The 16,648-nt window shown below is 45.2% G+C and overlaps 1 protein-coding gene across 3 annotated transcripts in view; it reads right to left on the bottom strand.

The window, feature by feature from the left end:
* Positions 1–3,275: 3,275 nt before the first annotated feature.
* The window catches only part of MRRF (mitochondrial ribosome recycling factor), a 52,976-nt gene continuing 39,603 nt past the window's right edge, over positions 3,276–16,648 (bottom strand). Inside the window, exons 6-7 of one of the 3 annotated variants that reach the window (XM_004775575.3) lie at positions 13,097–13,256; positions 3,276–3,847 (exon numbers count right to left, since the gene is read on the bottom strand). In XM_004775575.3, coding sequence (XP_004775632.1) covers positions 3,770–3,847; positions 13,097–13,256 — 238 coding nt within the window. In that variant the 3' untranslated portion in view covers positions 3,276–3,769. The remainder of the gene's footprint in view (positions 3,848–13,096; positions 13,257–16,648) is intronic. The other 2 variants (XM_013047376.2, XM_045082359.1) reach the window with 2 other exon arrangements.

Here is a 16,648-nt window from a genome sequence, read left to right as displayed (position 1 = left end):
TGGAGCAGAGCATTGTGAGTAAGCTTTCTTGAAGACTTACCAACTGAAGTGCACTGAGTAAGGACCGACTTCAAAGTCAGATCTGAGTTTCACACTGACAAGCTGAATGCCCATTCTGAACCTTGGTTTTCTCGTATGTAAACAGATAGGAGCAGTAGTGACACCAGCTGACACTGTTTAGACGTTTAACTGTAGTAACTCATGTGAAGGGTCAGGCAGGGGACCTGCTCTACGGTAGGCATGCAGTAAAGGTTAGTCTGAGGTTGAGGAAAAGTAGGTAAAACTCACCAAAACAGATGAACTTAGACTAGAGGTTCTTTTTTCTCAAAAAGCAGGAAAATCATCTTGAAATGAAAACATCCTCCAATGCACGTAAAATGATTTTTTCAAGATTCATTTATGTATTTGAGGGGGGTGGGTCAGGAGGCAAAGGAAGAGGGAGAAAGAGGCCCAAGCAGATTCATGCCTGGAGCCCCACACAGGGTTCAATCCCATGACTCCGAGACCAAGACCTAAGCCGAAACCAAGAGTCAGACACCCAAACCGACAGTACCACCCAGGCACCACTATAAAATGATTTTTTAAAATATCATGGGGGTGGCGCACCTGGGTGGCTTAGTCGTTGTCTGCCTTTGGCTCAGATCATGAGCTGGCTGGGGGTCCTGGGATCGAGCCCCACATTGGGGTCCCGGCTTCGGTGGAAACCCTGCTTCTCCCTCTGCCGCTCTCCCTGCTTGTGTTCCCTCTCTCACTGTGTCTCTCGCTGTCAAATAAATAAATAAAATCTTTAAAAAATAAATCATAAGGGTAGCAGTGAAGTAAGTTAAGGTACATCCATAGTATGGAATAGCACACTGCCATGAAAAAGGGGTGAGTTGTATCTCCAGGTTCACATATGAGTAGGTGGCCATCATGTGTTGTTGCGTTTAAAGAAAAAAAAAAAAAAAAGCAAGCTTCCCAATATGAACAGAATTGTTTCATCCTCTGCTTTTTTAAAAATTATGTAAGTATACAGGTCTGGAGGGATACACATCTAATCATTAAAGGGGAGTAAGATTGGAAAGTTGGTCTAACTTTTTATATTTCAGTTTCTTTGGTAACTTCTAAAACACACATACACACACACAAGAGCATGTAAGAAAGTAAAAAAAAAAAAAAAAAAAAAAAAAAAAACAAGACAAAAGTTTTTGAAGTCTCTTTGGTCTGTATGTTTCATGGGACTTGGAAAGCTGGTGAGCTGAATGGAGGAGGAGGTTAATCCTTCTGGCGAGGGTAGGAATTTGCACCCGCAGCTTTTCCTTGTGAAAGAAAGAGGTTCAAGGAAGGAGAAAGGGAGAAGGCATTGCCCCAGCATTGCTCACTACTCAGCAGACCTGAGCAGGTAGTCTCATCCTGGTCCCTGCCACCACCGCAGCCCGACACAGAAGAACAGAGAAACTCTTTGATAAATGTCAACTGAAATACAGCAATCAGCTGAAAGCCATTTGCTGAGCTGTCTGACTGCCCTGGGCTCGGGGTTTTCCTTTATTCATTTATCATGATATACAGCTTTGGCCAACATACACACAGGAGAGAAATTGTTGACATGTGGGACCCAAGTACAGAAAATCTTTCATTTTCCAACCCCTCCCCAACCCCGTCTGTTCACCAAATAAGTTTTTGTTTATTTAAAGACTACAGAGGATTTGGCTGTTAAGAACCAAATGCCTTTGGAGTGGAGTTACAACATAATTTATCATTTCCTCTGTTTATTAAAAAATCCTGCATCTTTGAGAAGCACATTTGCTGTGAGTGGGGGATTTCGGCCATGCCCCCGCCATGTGGCTTACCCCAAAAACGGCTCCTTGATTGCTGCGTCTATCCCTGTCCTTCCCCCACCTGACTTCTGATCGTGCGATGGCTACTCAGGGGCTGAATGGGGCTGGACTGAGGACAGGTAAGCGGGGCAGGAGACTAGGTTAGCTTCTTTCATTTTTGACCTGATTCTGACCTTGAACCCCAACCGGCTGTGTACACTGCGCTCTACCAGGACAAGCAGAGGGTGAAGAGCAGACTTCCCGCAAGGGACAGGATCTGAGAGGAGGCAGACAGCAAGGAAAAGTCGGATGCGGCTTTGAAGGAGTGCAGCCAGGCCCCAAGCTGCCCAAGTCGTTCCACTCCAAAGGCAGACATCTGGCAAGACGGGAATGAGCTTCCTACCTTCCACCCGAGACACTGTGGCTAACGACTTAGTCCAGCGTGCTATGCACCCCTCCAAGACAGAGGTCACGTCTTACCCAGTCTTGCGTGCCCAGCACGGAGCACGCACGGTACCTGAAACACAGTTGGTGCTCACTGAATGTTCATGAAGTCTGCAGGATGCCATGGGCAGAACACAAGCTTCAGATCAGGCGTCAGCCTGAATCCCAGCTCGGCCACTCGCTATGTAACCCTGGGCAAGAAATTTAACCTCTCTCGAGCTCCCCGGTCTCTGCAAAATGAGTCTGACAATGAATAATGAAACCCTCTATCACTTACTAGGCTTGTTACTTTGGGGGTTATCTAATATTGTCAAGTCTCAGTTTTCCTACTTATAAAATGAAGATAATACATTATCTCACAGGTTTACCAAGATCAAAGGTGATGCCTAGAACTGTCCCTAGCTCTATGTTATGAATAAGAGAATGAAAAGAGAAGAAAAGAGCAGAGAAGAGAAAAAAGAAAAGAATATCACTAGAAAGAAAAAACCCTTACTTTACCCAGTACCCAAAGATAAGCCACAACAAAGCACTCGTCTGTCAACAACAGGCAGGCCTGCAGGAAACCTATCTCAGTACCAAGTCAATGTTGAGGACAAAGGCAAGAGTAGAAAATGACAGAGTGATGGTGTTATGACTGGAAAGAAAGGAAAAGCAGGCCGTACTTGTTAAGCAGCTACTTTGTACAATTCATTTACAGCACATTTGAATGCCTACTATGGTCTAGGCATTATGCCAAGTTCTGAGGAAAATAAAGATATACAGACTAATTATCACAAAGACTAGTGAACGTTCAGATAAAAGCAGTGGGCAGTGCTGACAGCCAATAATGGGAGTCCCAGTCTGGGGGGAAAGGGAAGACTTTCCAGAGGAGGTGATACCCAAGCTGGTCCTTGACCAGGACCGGCCAGGTAGGCCGGCAGAGGCACAACGGTCTGGGCAGAGAAAAGAGCGCGTGCGAGGATGACTCAGAGGCACAAGTACTGTTCCGGCGGCTTTGCACATGAGTCCTCAGAGACCATGAATCTGGACTATCCATTCCTTTGTGGTGATTATTCTTTCCAATTGATTTTGATTTTATTTTTTGGTAAAAACAGGCCTCTAGCAAAGGGATACAGTCACAGGCGAAGGCCCACGTCAGCCCAGAGTTCAAAGCCGGGGATGGGGCCCAACTAACTGAAAAGGAGGCTCCCGAGATGAGAAACAGACGGTGGTGAGCCCGCTGATAGTCCTAGTCGCTTGGCAATGTCACCATCAGGGCAAATGCCCTAAGTAGAGGCCACCCGTCACAGCTGGTACTCTCTGAGGGCCTCCCAAGGCAGAGGGCCCGGGCAGAATGGGGTGGGCAGGGAACAGGAGGAAGAGAGTGCCCGAGAGTGTCTAGCGTGTCGCACTAGAAGGCTGAGCCTCACAAAGACTGATAACGGCATGATGACAGCCTTCCGTGTGGACAGAGAAGAAAGGGGCCAATCTGCCCCCCATGGGATCCACCAGGAACTGGGCTCCAGAGTACTGCTGCCCCGGGGGGTCTCTCATCCAAGGAGTTCTTTGGTCTTCACTGCCAGATGCCGGTCCAGCTCTGCAACGGTGTCGTCGGCCATTTGGCTGATCTGCAGGAACACAGAATGAGACAGCCCGGTAACTGGGGCTGGAGAAGGGGAGGGGGACAAACATTCCAAAACTATGTAAAAGTTACCTGGGAAATATTGATGGTGACAAAATCTCACGTTATTTCGTCCCAGCCAGGCACTGTGCTAAGAACTTTATATGCACACTCTTACTGATTCCCAACAGCAGCCCCATGAGATAGATACTATTATTATCCCCTTTTCACAGATGAGGAAACTGAGGCAGTTAGAGCACTTGTCAGGATACACAGCTGAAAGTAGCAATGATGAAATTTAATCCCTAGTAGTCTGATTCCACAGCCCAAAATTCTTAACTGTTATTATAGAATACAGAGAAGTCAGCCCTGTTGGTCACCTAATGACCCTCTAGAATTTCCTACACCTCAGACACTCTGCTGTGTAAAGCCCTCATACTAACTGGTAAGACTATCAAGATCGTAGTAGTTAAGCGGGGAAAAAAAGAAGTATTGAAAAAACAAGAAATACATCTGGTTAACAAACATGGAAAATTCAACAGACACTGAAGAAACACCAATTAAAACAAGATATAATTCAGTTACCATAGTTAATGAAGTTTGATGTTGTAGTTTTTAATGACAACATTCCACGCCAGAAAGCTATGGTAAAATGAATAAGCTCATATAGCAATGAAAGGAATTAGAATTGATGCAAATGTCCATACCATTTATTAACCCCCCAAATCTCTCAACTGGGAAATTACCACATGAATGGAATCTGAAAAAAAATTCTAAAGTTCTATATGCAAAGATATTTATCTAGGCTTTATTTTTTTTTTAAAAGATTTATTTTAGAGAGTGAGTGGGGAAGGTTCAGAGGGAGAGTTTCAGGCAGACTCCGCATTGAGCATGGAGCCTGATCTCACGACTGAGATCATGCCCCAAGCCAAAACCAATCACAAATGGGGCCAAAACCAAGAGTCAGTGCTTAACTGACTGTGCCATCCAGGTGCCCCTATCTAGGCTTTATTTTGAATAATGAAAAATCAGAAAATCTAAAGTGATAGAACAGGGAAGTAGTAGAATACATATGCCCAAAAGGGTATAAATATGAGTAACATTCCAGTACATATTTCTGAAATGCTTGAATGTTTACAGCAAGTATAGATTGCTTCTGTAATCAGAATAAAAGAAATAATGTTTCAAGATATTCTTTATAATATCATGGGAAAATGCTCATTATATATTTTTTTAAATATTTTATTTATTTGCCAGACAGAGATCACAAGTAGGCAGAGAGGCAGGCAGAGAGAGAGAGGAGGAAGCAGGCTCCCCGCTGAGCAGAGCCCAATGCAAGGCTTGATCCCAGGACCCTGGGATCATGACCTGAGCCGAAGGCAGAGGTTTTAACCCACTGAGCCACACAGGTGCCCCTCATGTTACCTTTAAAGAAAAAGCAGGATACAAAATTGTGCATATACATAGTAGAAATGATATCAGATATGTAAAAAAATACATATCTCTTAAAAATGGAAGGAAATGTGAAAATATTAATAGTGTTTATCTTTTAGGGATGGGAAGACAGGTAATATATTATTCATGTCCCCATCTGTCATATCTTGCAAAAGACCTAGTGTATAGCAAGTGTTCAATAAATATTTATTAAATAAATAATTTTTAAAGTTCTCTGTGCTTTTCTATACTTCCCAAATTTTCAAAAATAAACATGCACTAAAAGTGAGGAACAAAACACAATACAATTTAATAAGTGTTGCTGCTTCCCTCCTATATCTAAAAGAGACCAAAGACAGGAAGCCTTGAAGTATGGTACCCAGGATCTGTGTCCTCAGCGGCACAGGGGCTGCCTGACATCTTGATTTGCAGACCACAGGCCTTGGCCAAGAACTAGGAACTAGATGCACTGGGAAGGGTAAACAAAAAAGGATTTGGAGCAATTGGTCCCAGGCACGGAGACAACCAGGCTCTCGCCATTGCAACAGCTGCACATTTTGCAGCAGGTGGAAGGCACGGCTTTGGGGGCTGCTGGGCATGCTGGAAGAGCGGCTGGGCTCCAAATGGCTGCTTGGTCCCTCCTCACTGGGCCACAGGCTCTGAAGATGCTGCCATCCCCATGGAGAGCAGCTGCCTTGCACGGCAGGTGCATGACGCCCAGCAGCGCTCACTCCAGCAAGCCTCCTCCGGAACAATGGTGCGAGGGCAGTGTGGAGACAGGCATGGGGACTGGGGGGAGGAAGAGTACCTAGGCTAACACTGTGATAATGTGGGTGCTGAGTTAAACTCTTGGTGGGGTAACAGTGTGTAAGCTCCTGAATCTCAGTTTCCTCATCTATCAAATGGGGATGCCGGTCCCTTCCTCAGAGAGTAGTTGTGAGCACTGAACGCGTTCATGCCTATGCAAGCAGAGTTTAACCTGGTTATTTGCTATGCAAATGCTGCTTGTGCTACTCTGATTTTTATTATTACTTCCTGACTTCAAATTAATCAATTAATGAAAATATTTACTAACTTTCTACCAAATTAGGCACAGAGTGCCATTGGGGACAGTCTGTCAGCAAGTTCATCTTCTCCATCTTTATCAGACTTCTTAAATAATGATGATGAACATGGGGTGCCAGGTGGCTCAGTTGGTTGAGCATCCGACTCTTGATTTTGGCTCAGGTCATGACCTCAAGGTCATGAGATCAAGCCTTGACTCAGGCTCTGCACTCAGCAGGGGGGTCTGCTGGAGGTTCTCTTTCTCCCTCTGCCCCTCCCCCTGCTCGTACATGCACTCTCTCCCTCTAAAAAAAAATTAAAAATCTTAAAAAAAAATAAAATAAAATGATGAGAAACATCAAACAAAAAACAACGAGAACAGCACCACCAACATCTCCCTCTTACCAACATCTCCCTCTTACCGAGTATTATTAGGTGCCGGGCACTAGGCTAAAAACTTTAAACACATTATTGCATATAACCCTCAAAACCGATGAAATGCTGTGACTATGTCCCTTTAAAAAACTATGAATATTTGACTATTTTACCTGGCAGCTGCACAGTCATACATGGCATATGCAAAGGGGTTTTGTCCAAATCCAACAACCCCACATAACCTGCCTTAGGAGGTGAGACGGGCATTATCCCCATTTTACGGAGGAATAAACCAAGGTGTAAATGTTAAGTAATCTGCCCCAGGTCATGTTAGAAAGTCAGTGGCGTAACTGAGCCAGGAACTCACACACCCCGACTGCCAGTCTGGTGCCACTGCTCCCTGTGAGGCGTCCCCAGCACCTGGCCTCGTCCTTCCTCACCCCAGGCAAGCTGTGGGAGGGTCATTCCAATGGCCAATCCCAGCCCATATTCAAAGTCAAAGGGAGGGTAAAGGAATGGGACAGATGGGGTGGACAATGACCGAGGACCGACAACCACACCAGCCACTTGAAAGTATATGTGTCCTCTGGTCCTCGCACCAAACCTGGGAGATGCACACCCCTCCTCCCACCTTACAGATGAGGGGACAGAAGCTCAAAAAGGTGAAGCCATTTGCTCACCTTCGCAGCCGAGAAGTCAAAGACCTGAGATTTGAACCAGTCAGGCCTGCCTGACTCCACAGCAAGGGCCCTTTCCATTTTCATCTGCCTCATAAAGACCGGTTCGTCACCACCTTCGTCGTCGTCATCATCATCATCATCACATTCACTCTTTTCTCGGCTCGGGGACGTGAAAGGCGGAGACAGGAAAAGGGGAGGCACAGTGCACGGAAGGGGCAGGCGGGCAGCAAGTCCGCCTCCCTGAGGCCTGGCTCAGAACACCCACTGCCTCAGCCAGCCCAGCCTCCCTGCCTGCTTGCCCGACCGCCAGGAGCCCTTCCCTCCGTCAGCCCGCTAGCACCCAGCTCCACTGCAGAGCAGCACCGTTTCTCAGAAGAAGGCGGCAGTGAAAGGATCTTGGCCAGATCTACTGGTGTTTCTGCCAAGCGCTTTAATGCTCAGCAGGCCCATTTATAGTAAACTGAAGCAAAGGTGAAACAGCAGGCCGGCAGATGTCAGAATCCCCGGTGGGCAGGCCCTGGTGCTTCCTCAGCAGAGCTGGTCTGGGCTGCAGGATGGGAAGTTGGGTGTGTGTGTGGGGGGGGGGTGTCAGACGTGACTCTAGGGATAGAATCTATAACTCAATGCCTTCATTTTTATACACCAAAGGAAACATTTTTAGAATAGAGTTTTTAAAAAATCTGACCTCAAAAAAATTTGGGAACATTTTAAAAAAAATCCTACAAAGAATAATAATTGGAATTGTCCATAATCCCATTGCCTCAAATGACCATTAACGTCCTCAAGTAGAGAAGCTGTCAATCTTTTTTTTTTTTTTTTTAAGATTTTATTTTTAAGTAATCTCTACAATCAACATGGGGCTTGAACTCACAACCCCAAGATCAAGAGCGATGTGCTCTACTGACTGAGCCAGCCAGGCACTCCTAAGCTGCCAATCCTTTTAAGATGAAAATTTTTATCACAAAAATCGAGTCATAGTATAATACTGTTATGCGACCTACCTTTAAAAAATCAATTCCAGGGCGCCTGGGTGGCTCAGTGGGTTAAGCTGCTGCCTTCGGCTCAGGTCATGATCTCAGGGTCCTGGGATCGAGTCCCGCATCGGGCTCTCTGCTCAGCGGGGAGCCTGCTTCCCTCTCTCTTTCTCTCTCTCTGCCTGCCTCTCCATCTACTTGTGATCTCTTTCTGTCAAATAAATAAATAAAATCTTTAAAAAAAAATCAATTCCAAAAGAAATTTACCATGTCCGCAAAATATTTTTTTAAAGAATTTACTTATTTATTTGAGAGAGAGAGAACAAGTGAGCATGAGTGGGGAGCAGAGGGAGAGGGAGAAGCAGACTCCCTGCCAAGCAGGGAGCCAGACATGGGGCTCAATCCCAGGACCCCCAGATCATAACCTGAGCCAAAGGCAGATGCTTAACCAACTGAGTCACCTAGGTGCCCCTGCAAAAAAATTTTTTTAAAGATTTGAGAGAGAGAGAGCATGGAGGGAAGTACAGAGGGAGAGGGAGAGAGTCGCAAGCAGACTCCACATCTAGTGCAGAGCCCAACATGGGGCTTGATCTCATAACCCTCAGATCACAACCTGAGCCAAAACCAAGAATCAGATGCTTAACTGGCAGCCCAGCAAAATATTTTAAAAACTGCCTCTATATGGATATAAAACAGTTTATTTTCCCACTGTCAGAAATTTATACAATTTTTAATTTTCTGCTATTATATATAATACATCAACAGACACCTCTGTAGGTAAGATTTCTTGACAATTTATTTTGGATAAATTCTTAAGCCTCTAGTCAGAAATACATGGAATTTGGTATATACTGCTATATTATCCTTTAGAAAGGCTGTATAGATTTATATAAAAACTAACTTAATCTTTTCTGTGGTGTGTAGAAGTAAAAGCTATACTTCTAAGGTCAGCAGCACTTCAAGCTCACATTAAAAATTCTGGGTTCAAATGTTATAGATTAGAAAGGATAAAAATTTAAAAAAATTCACATATTCTAAAAACCTTTGTAAGTGATTTAGGCAGTACATACCAAGAGTCTTAAGAATATGCACTCCCCTTGTGCAATAATTCCACAGTTGGGACTCTATCCTAGGGAAATGATCTCAACAAAGATTTATGTATAAAAATATTCATTGCAACCTTATTTATAACAAAAAAGTTTAAACAAATGATGTCCAACAAGAGGCTTATGAAAGTGAGTTATGGCATAACCACAAGACGGACTATTTTGCAGCCATCAGAAATGACTGTTCATAGACAGTTTTTTAAGACACAAGAAAATGCCAATAGTTTTTAATGCTAAACAGAAAATAAAAAGCCGAGTACAAAACCATATGCACACTACATATTCAGCCATGTTAAAAACTATGTAGTTAAAAAAAAAAAGAAGGAAAGCAGAAATACTGCAAAATGTTAAAAATACTGCAAAATGCAGTTGCTTCTGCAATGTGGGTTTATGGTGTGAATTTTCCCCCATTTTTTTAAAACAGTCTTCTGAACTCTCTACATTTTCTACAGGAAGTATAAATTACTCGGATAATCAGGAACAATGTAAACAAATAAATTTTTAAAAATTTGATAAAACAACAATCAGCCCCCTGCTTTGCTTATTTAAAAAACAGAAACAAAAACCACATACTCAAAACTCCAGCTTAGTGTCTCCTGTCAGGGAAAAAGAACAAAATAAAGTGTGCACAAGGCTGTCTCCTAAAAATTTTCTCACTCCACTTTTAATATATGACAGTAAAGGCAGTTATTAACAGTGATGGTAAGAACTCATCTTTAAATAATAATGTCTTAGATAATAAAGATTACTGCCCTGGGTACGTTATGTGCATACACTGTGATCTCTTGTAATATTACATGTCCTCACAGAGATGGCATGTAGGTCTGCACTAGAATGTTAACAGCGGTCATCTCTGGGTGATGAAATTGCAATTACTTCCTTCTGAATCAAAACAAATTTACACTAACATGTACGGCATAGCATCAGAAAAAAACTAATAAAGTTATTTTCCTTTTGAAAAATAACAACAATCAACAGAAATAAGCACCGAGGAAACAAATCTAACCCGAGGAGGAAGGTGAAACGCGAGGTGCTCGTGTGAAGGCTTCTGGCCATGTCTTGGTCATGCGGGTCTGACCAAGAGTACTGCTCATCTGATCATTCTTCCCTTTCCAGGGAACGTGGGCTCTGGCCCCTGAGGCAGAGGCACAGTCTTGTTGAGTGAGGAGTACCTGGCACTTTCCCAAGGTCCACGGGCTTACCACAAAGCAGCACGGGAAATGTCAAGTGTTGACAGCAGAGATGGAGTCCCTGGGGACGGACCAGGAGCTGGCCCAGCTGGGGCCAACGACAGACTGCTACACGGCCTGACTGGTGCTCAGAGAAGACCAGACTAATCTAGGAATCTCTTCTAGCTGGTGCAGGGCAAGAGGAGGGCACAAGGAAGGCAAGAAGGGAGCTCCGAGGGTCCAGCTGCCAGACACTCTAATGGTGCTTCTAGCACGTCCTTACCCTTTGCGGTAAGAATTATAAATCCCTTTCTACAGAACAGACTGCAAGGAGTCAAGTAATGTCCTCAAGGTCACAGGATATCAAGTACAGAACAACCCTGATCTAACTCTGGTACCATCACAGGAATACACCATAAAGCTTCTAGATCCTTAATTACCATCTGTGTCTGCTTTTGCAAATTTATCTGGGGAGCTTTTAGAAAGTATACGCTCCTGGGGAGACCTACTAAAGATCAGCAGAGGCAGGAGCAGAGCCCAGGCACCCATCTAAAATTTCTTGCTAGGTGATTGTTAGGGCTGGTCTACAACTGGCATAGTAACTGCTGGTCCAGGAGAAGGGGAGCAGTTAGTCCACTGACGGCCTCCTCCAGATGTCCCTCTAACAGCGCTCATGCTCCTGCCTCCTTTCTCCCCAGCCTGCCCACACTCACATTCAATCTTCCGAAAATAATGCTTTTGTGGTGAATGTAGAGGCTCTGCGCAAAGCCCTTCGTATTACGCTAAACATTATTCTATCTCCTAAATACTGGCAAATTCATCTTTCTATCTTAATTCCACCAGTGCCACTCAGGTTCAGGCCGCCATTTCCTGGATGGATTCCCACAACAGCCTCCCTGGCCTCCATGCCTCCCCTCCTGATCCTTACAATCTGTCTTCTACCCAGCCACCATAGTCCGCTTTCGTCAACACAGATGGGAACTCCCCACTGTCTGGGAAAAAAAAAATCTTTCCAGGGACTTACTGAATCAGGATCACCTGGGGACCATTTAAAAATGCAGATCTGCAGGGCCCCAATCTGGGCGTGGGGTCCCAGAAACCTGTATTTTAATAAGCTCCTTAAGTTATCGTAATGCTGTGGTAGATTCGATCATTGTTCAACAAATCTTCATGCCCTCCCCTAGACCTCCACAAACTTAGATATTTTTCTGTCCTGGTGCTACTGGGCTTAGCCCCTGTGATGTACCAAGAGGGGCTTCAAATGTACTTGAATGATTGGGCTTATGTTCTTAGCATCTGCTGTTGAAAAGATGTCCTGCGGGGGATGCCTGGGTAGCTCAGTCAGTTAAGCCACCCGACTTCAGCTTGGGTCATGATCCTAGAGTCCTGGGATCGAGTCCCGCATTGGGCTCTTTGTTCAGCGGAGAGCCTGCTTCTCCCTCTGTTTGCTGCTACCCCTGCTTGTGCTCCCTCTCTCTCTCTGACAAATAAATAAAACCTAAAAAAAAAAAAGAAGAAGAAGAAGAGAAAAAGAGAAAAGATAAAACAAGATATAATAAGATGTCCTGGGAAACTTACTGACTCCAGAAGATTGACTCCAGAAGATAAAGGAGACTTGAACCCAATCCAACATCTGGAGCCAGGAGCCAAGCCCACTGAGCCCAGCCTCTGAAGCAACTCCCCAGGTGACCCACAGAAAGGAGACCAAGAAATAAAGCCTGGTCCTGTATATCACTGAGCTGTGAGATAGTCCATCATGCAGCGCTGGCGTGCTCACAACAACTGGCAGAGCTGCACAGCCAATGTGGGAGAGTCTGGACAGGCTGGAGGTCCAGCTGCTCAGCCAGGTCTCCAAGTCCCGCTCTGATCAACCCAGCTGGCTGCCGTGTTGTCCACTCCCAAGCCTCAGCCATCCCATGCGGCAATCGCCCACTTGCAGGATGTTCTTTTACACAGCACACCTCTGCACGTGTTATTCAACCTGTCCCCAGGCTCTACTTCACTGCAATCTGTTCGAGTGCCACCTCTCAGCACAGTAAGAACACTGATAAGTCCTCACTTGCCAGCACCCAGACAAGCCACCACACATGCACACAAGAGCGTCAGCGTCCAGCTCTGAAGTTAGTCTGCCTGCTCTGGGATCCATTTCTAGCGGACCCTCATGTGACCTGGAGCAAGTTATTTAGCTGTTCCGAACCTCAGTTTCCTCAGGACCTCTTTCACAACTGCGTATCAACAAGGATAAATGAAATGATAGAAAGCATTCAGCATGGAGCCTGGAACCCCGGGAAGAGCCAACAGCGTCTTCTCTTCCTCCACATTCCCAGGGCTAAGTCTAGAACACAGACTCAGCCAATCCTCATCATGTCAAGGAACGCATCAGGGGTATTCTATTTTAGTCTTCCTCTCTTCACACATGACCAGGTGGTTCCCTGGGTCAGACCCACAAGTACCACATCTGCTGGCAACAGTACCTGTTTCTCTATGAGCCTAATGGTGTCCTCTGAGACCTTGTCCTTGGATTTCTTCAGCTTATTCATTGCATTGGTACGAACCTTCCGCAAGGAATCCTTGGCCTTGTTGGTGCTCTGCTTGGCCAGTTTCACCAGCATTTCCCTGTGCTCCCTGGTTACTCTGATTAAAAAAACAAAACACAAAAACATTCAACAAAATCATCCCACACGTTAGCTGCTAGCTGAGAATTTAGTATCACTCTCTCTGCTAGCTCTGCTCTTCATTGTGATGATCTTTACGTTCCTGAAGCATGCCCGGGGTGTGCCTGGGGCCCAGTGAAGTTCCTGGAGAGTCAGGTGAGGACAGCCAGTAAGAGGACTGCTGAAAACTTGAGCCAGTGCACCCTGGCCACTTACCGCATGCGTGACTGACTTGTCTCTTCAGAGTCCCCATCTGTAAGATGGAGATGGTGTGAAGGTGTTAAGACAGGATGCACGTATAAACTGTTTAGCGCTGACCCTGGCCCATGTGAACGGCTCAACAAAAGGAAGCAATTCTACCCCCTTCTCTCCCACTAGAGATGCAATGCAAATGAGCGCCACAGAAGTTGCACCATACAATATCTAAGTCACCTGAAACAAGTCAAGTTGCAATCTTCAGAATCTTACTAATGATTATAGCAAATTACTTATGAATCACTTGAAAACTGACCAAGACGCAACATGAGTCCCAACATGTGAGAATCGCCGCACCAGTTAACTTCCGCCAAGAAGCCGTAACAGGGTCTGGCACGTGTGAGTGCTTCCTGGATGTCAGCTCCTTCCACTGTTCCCTTCCTCTTCGTCTCACCACCACGAACACGAGCACAAGGAGGGCCTCCTACATGCCCCTGCCACAAGCACTTCCTAAGCTGGTCCTTATGACTACCAGACTACCAGGCACTTATAATTATTCTTATTTTACCTTCCCTCATCACAACAACCCAGCAAAGTGACCCCACGAGTTTGCTCAGTCTTTGTTTCTTCGTCCTCTGCATAGTGAGGACGCCTCACCGACCATAGCTGGGCGGGCACGAGGGTACTACGGTGAACACTGACCGAGGGAGCTCAGCCAGGGAAAGGGGCAAGCAAAGAGGCACTTACAATGGGCGCGCAGGATGTGGCGTGGGGAGGGAAGCCACAGGAACACTAAGGCAGCTCCACTGACTCACCAGCAACCGTCGGAGCTCAGGCAGGCAGCAAAGTGAGGGAAGAGGCTCCAGAAGAAATAATCCCAAAATGCGGGAGTCTTTGGGTCTGCTCACTAGTGTTCTGGTTCTTAGCTTCCCCAGTAGGAAGGCATTTTTCCCCTCCCCTCTCAAGTTTGATGTGGTGCCATGACTTGCATTGGTCAATGTGAGTAGAAATGAAGGGGATCACCTCGGGGCAGGAGCATTAGAAGCCAGTGTGGCCTCCAGCACATTTTGTTCCTGTTCACTGCAGTATAAGTGGGGATGGAGCTCCCATCAGCATGGGTCCCAGAGTGACCACGATCAACAGTGTCCATCATGCGGCCGGGGCCAGAAGCAGATGGCTGTGCCAAGCCATGGAGACCTGGGGGTTGCCTGTTACTGTAGCATAACCTATCCGGTCCTGACTAACACATACACTAGGATCTGAAGAATGAAGGCAGGCTGCCTGTGCTGGCACACCAAGGGGGGCTTCCAAGAGGAAGAAAGGGCATCTACAAAGGCTCGAAGCCGCAAAGAGACCATGCTTCACCTGAGGAATTATTAGGGCACAGATATTAAGAGTGACAGGAAAAGAGGCTAGAAAGCCATACCATGGAGGGTCTTGCAAGGTCTTGAGCTGCATTTTACAGATGAAGAAAACAAAGCCCAAGAAGTTTGGGCCAAACCCAGGCTGACCTGTCTCAAGCACCAACAGTCTTAGAAAAATTCCTCTGTCCCCCGGGTCCTGAAATGGACCTCCCTGGCATATGGTTCCTGACCCTCAAATCAGCGTGGTTCTTGCTTGGTAAGGACGAACCCACATTCTGGGTATATGTTCCAAGTGAAGCAGTGATAAGCAGGTGTTAAAAGATTTAGTAGCATCTACCTGTTATTTTCCCCCTGACAGGATGAGGAAAAAAATTAAAGAATTTTGAGAAAAGATGAGCACTGAAGACAAAGCGGCCGCTGCATTATGAATCAATCCTTCTGGATTCAGCTATTTGAAGGTATTCTCGAAATAGAAATGATCCTGATTACTGCCATTATTAAGCCCGTCTCTGCCAGGTGAGTACTGTAAGTGCTGCACCTCACAGCCCCTCGCAACAACTCTTCCAGCTAGATCCCCATCCCCCCATGTGTCAAGGCGGAAACCGAGGCGCACAGATGTTGAGCAACTTGTGTAAGGGCCTGAGTGACAGGATCGGGATTCAAATCCAGATCTCTGGCCTGTGTGCTTTTGCCTCCTCCGTGCTGCCTACCCCTTGTAATCTATTTCAAATAAATTATGCACTGCTGCCATCACTTCTGCTTCCAGGCAGAAAGCTTTTCAAAGTCAGTAATATGAATCTTGGGACTGAAAAGGGCAAAACCACCATGTCAGGACTTTAGGGATTTGGATCAGATCTTGTTACTTTTATGGTTTTTAATTCATTGAACAAAAATCATGCTGACATGTTTAGGTCTCTTTTTAGTTCTGCCAAAGCATATGTCAGTATAAGGAAGGAACAGGAAAATTAAAACTTGATCCACTGATTCAAAAAACTTAATCCCGCTGAAATACTAGGAGGAGCAGAAAATAAATGAATTTAAGTCAGTAAGAAACTTCTTAAACTTCTCTAAAGAGAGCTATTTCAATCTTATATTTCATATATAATTTGAAATAGGTATCCCACTGTTTGGACAACCTTTAATAAAATAAAAAATTTTATCTAAGGAACTCCCTTTTCACTATGTTGTTACATTTACATTTTACATGAAGAAAAAACATATCTTTTAAAAAATATATACACTGGGACTCAAAGACATCTTAGGAGTAAAAGGCTATATAAAGAGAAAACAAAATCATGTAATGTAATTTGGCTTTAACACAACGTATTATTTTGTATTTATTAATATTAATGTGGCATTAGTACATTATTAACACCTGTTTCTACACATCACAGCATCCAATTATCACTGACAAAAGCATTTTGGCTTCAGGATGCAAGTACAGGGCGATAATCTTAAGGAAATGGAAAGCTGAAGGCAGGGGCGGGGGCGGGCACAGGGCGAGCTGAGGGGACAGGAATATGTGTGCTGGTGCGGGGTGTTGGGCTGAAAGGTATCTCAAAAACAAGTCCAGAAGCAGCTGGGCTGATGGGAAGGCACTGGTTTGAAGCCAGCCAGACCTGTTGCATTCCCATGTCTACCACCCAGAAGCTGAGTATCCTTGGGCAAGCTCCTTAATCTCTCTGAGCGTCAGATGCCTCATCTCTAAAACGAAGACAATAAAAACATCTCACAGGGTGATAGGGAGAAGCAGACACAACACATACATAAAGACAGCAGCACAGAGTAGCCCTGAATAAATGATAACGATTAT

This window comes from Mustela putorius, unplaced genomic scaffold (genome assembly GCF_011764305.1).
Source record: "Mustela putorius furo isolate JIRA1106 unplaced genomic scaffold, ASM1176430v1.1 tig00000596_pilon_pilon_pilon, whole genome shotgun sequence".
Taxonomy (NCBI): Eukaryota; Metazoa; Chordata; class Mammalia; order Carnivora; family Mustelidae; genus Mustela; species Mustela putorius.
The sequence above is the reverse complement of the archived record's forward strand: the minus strand, read 5'-3'. Positions and strand labels throughout refer to the sequence as shown.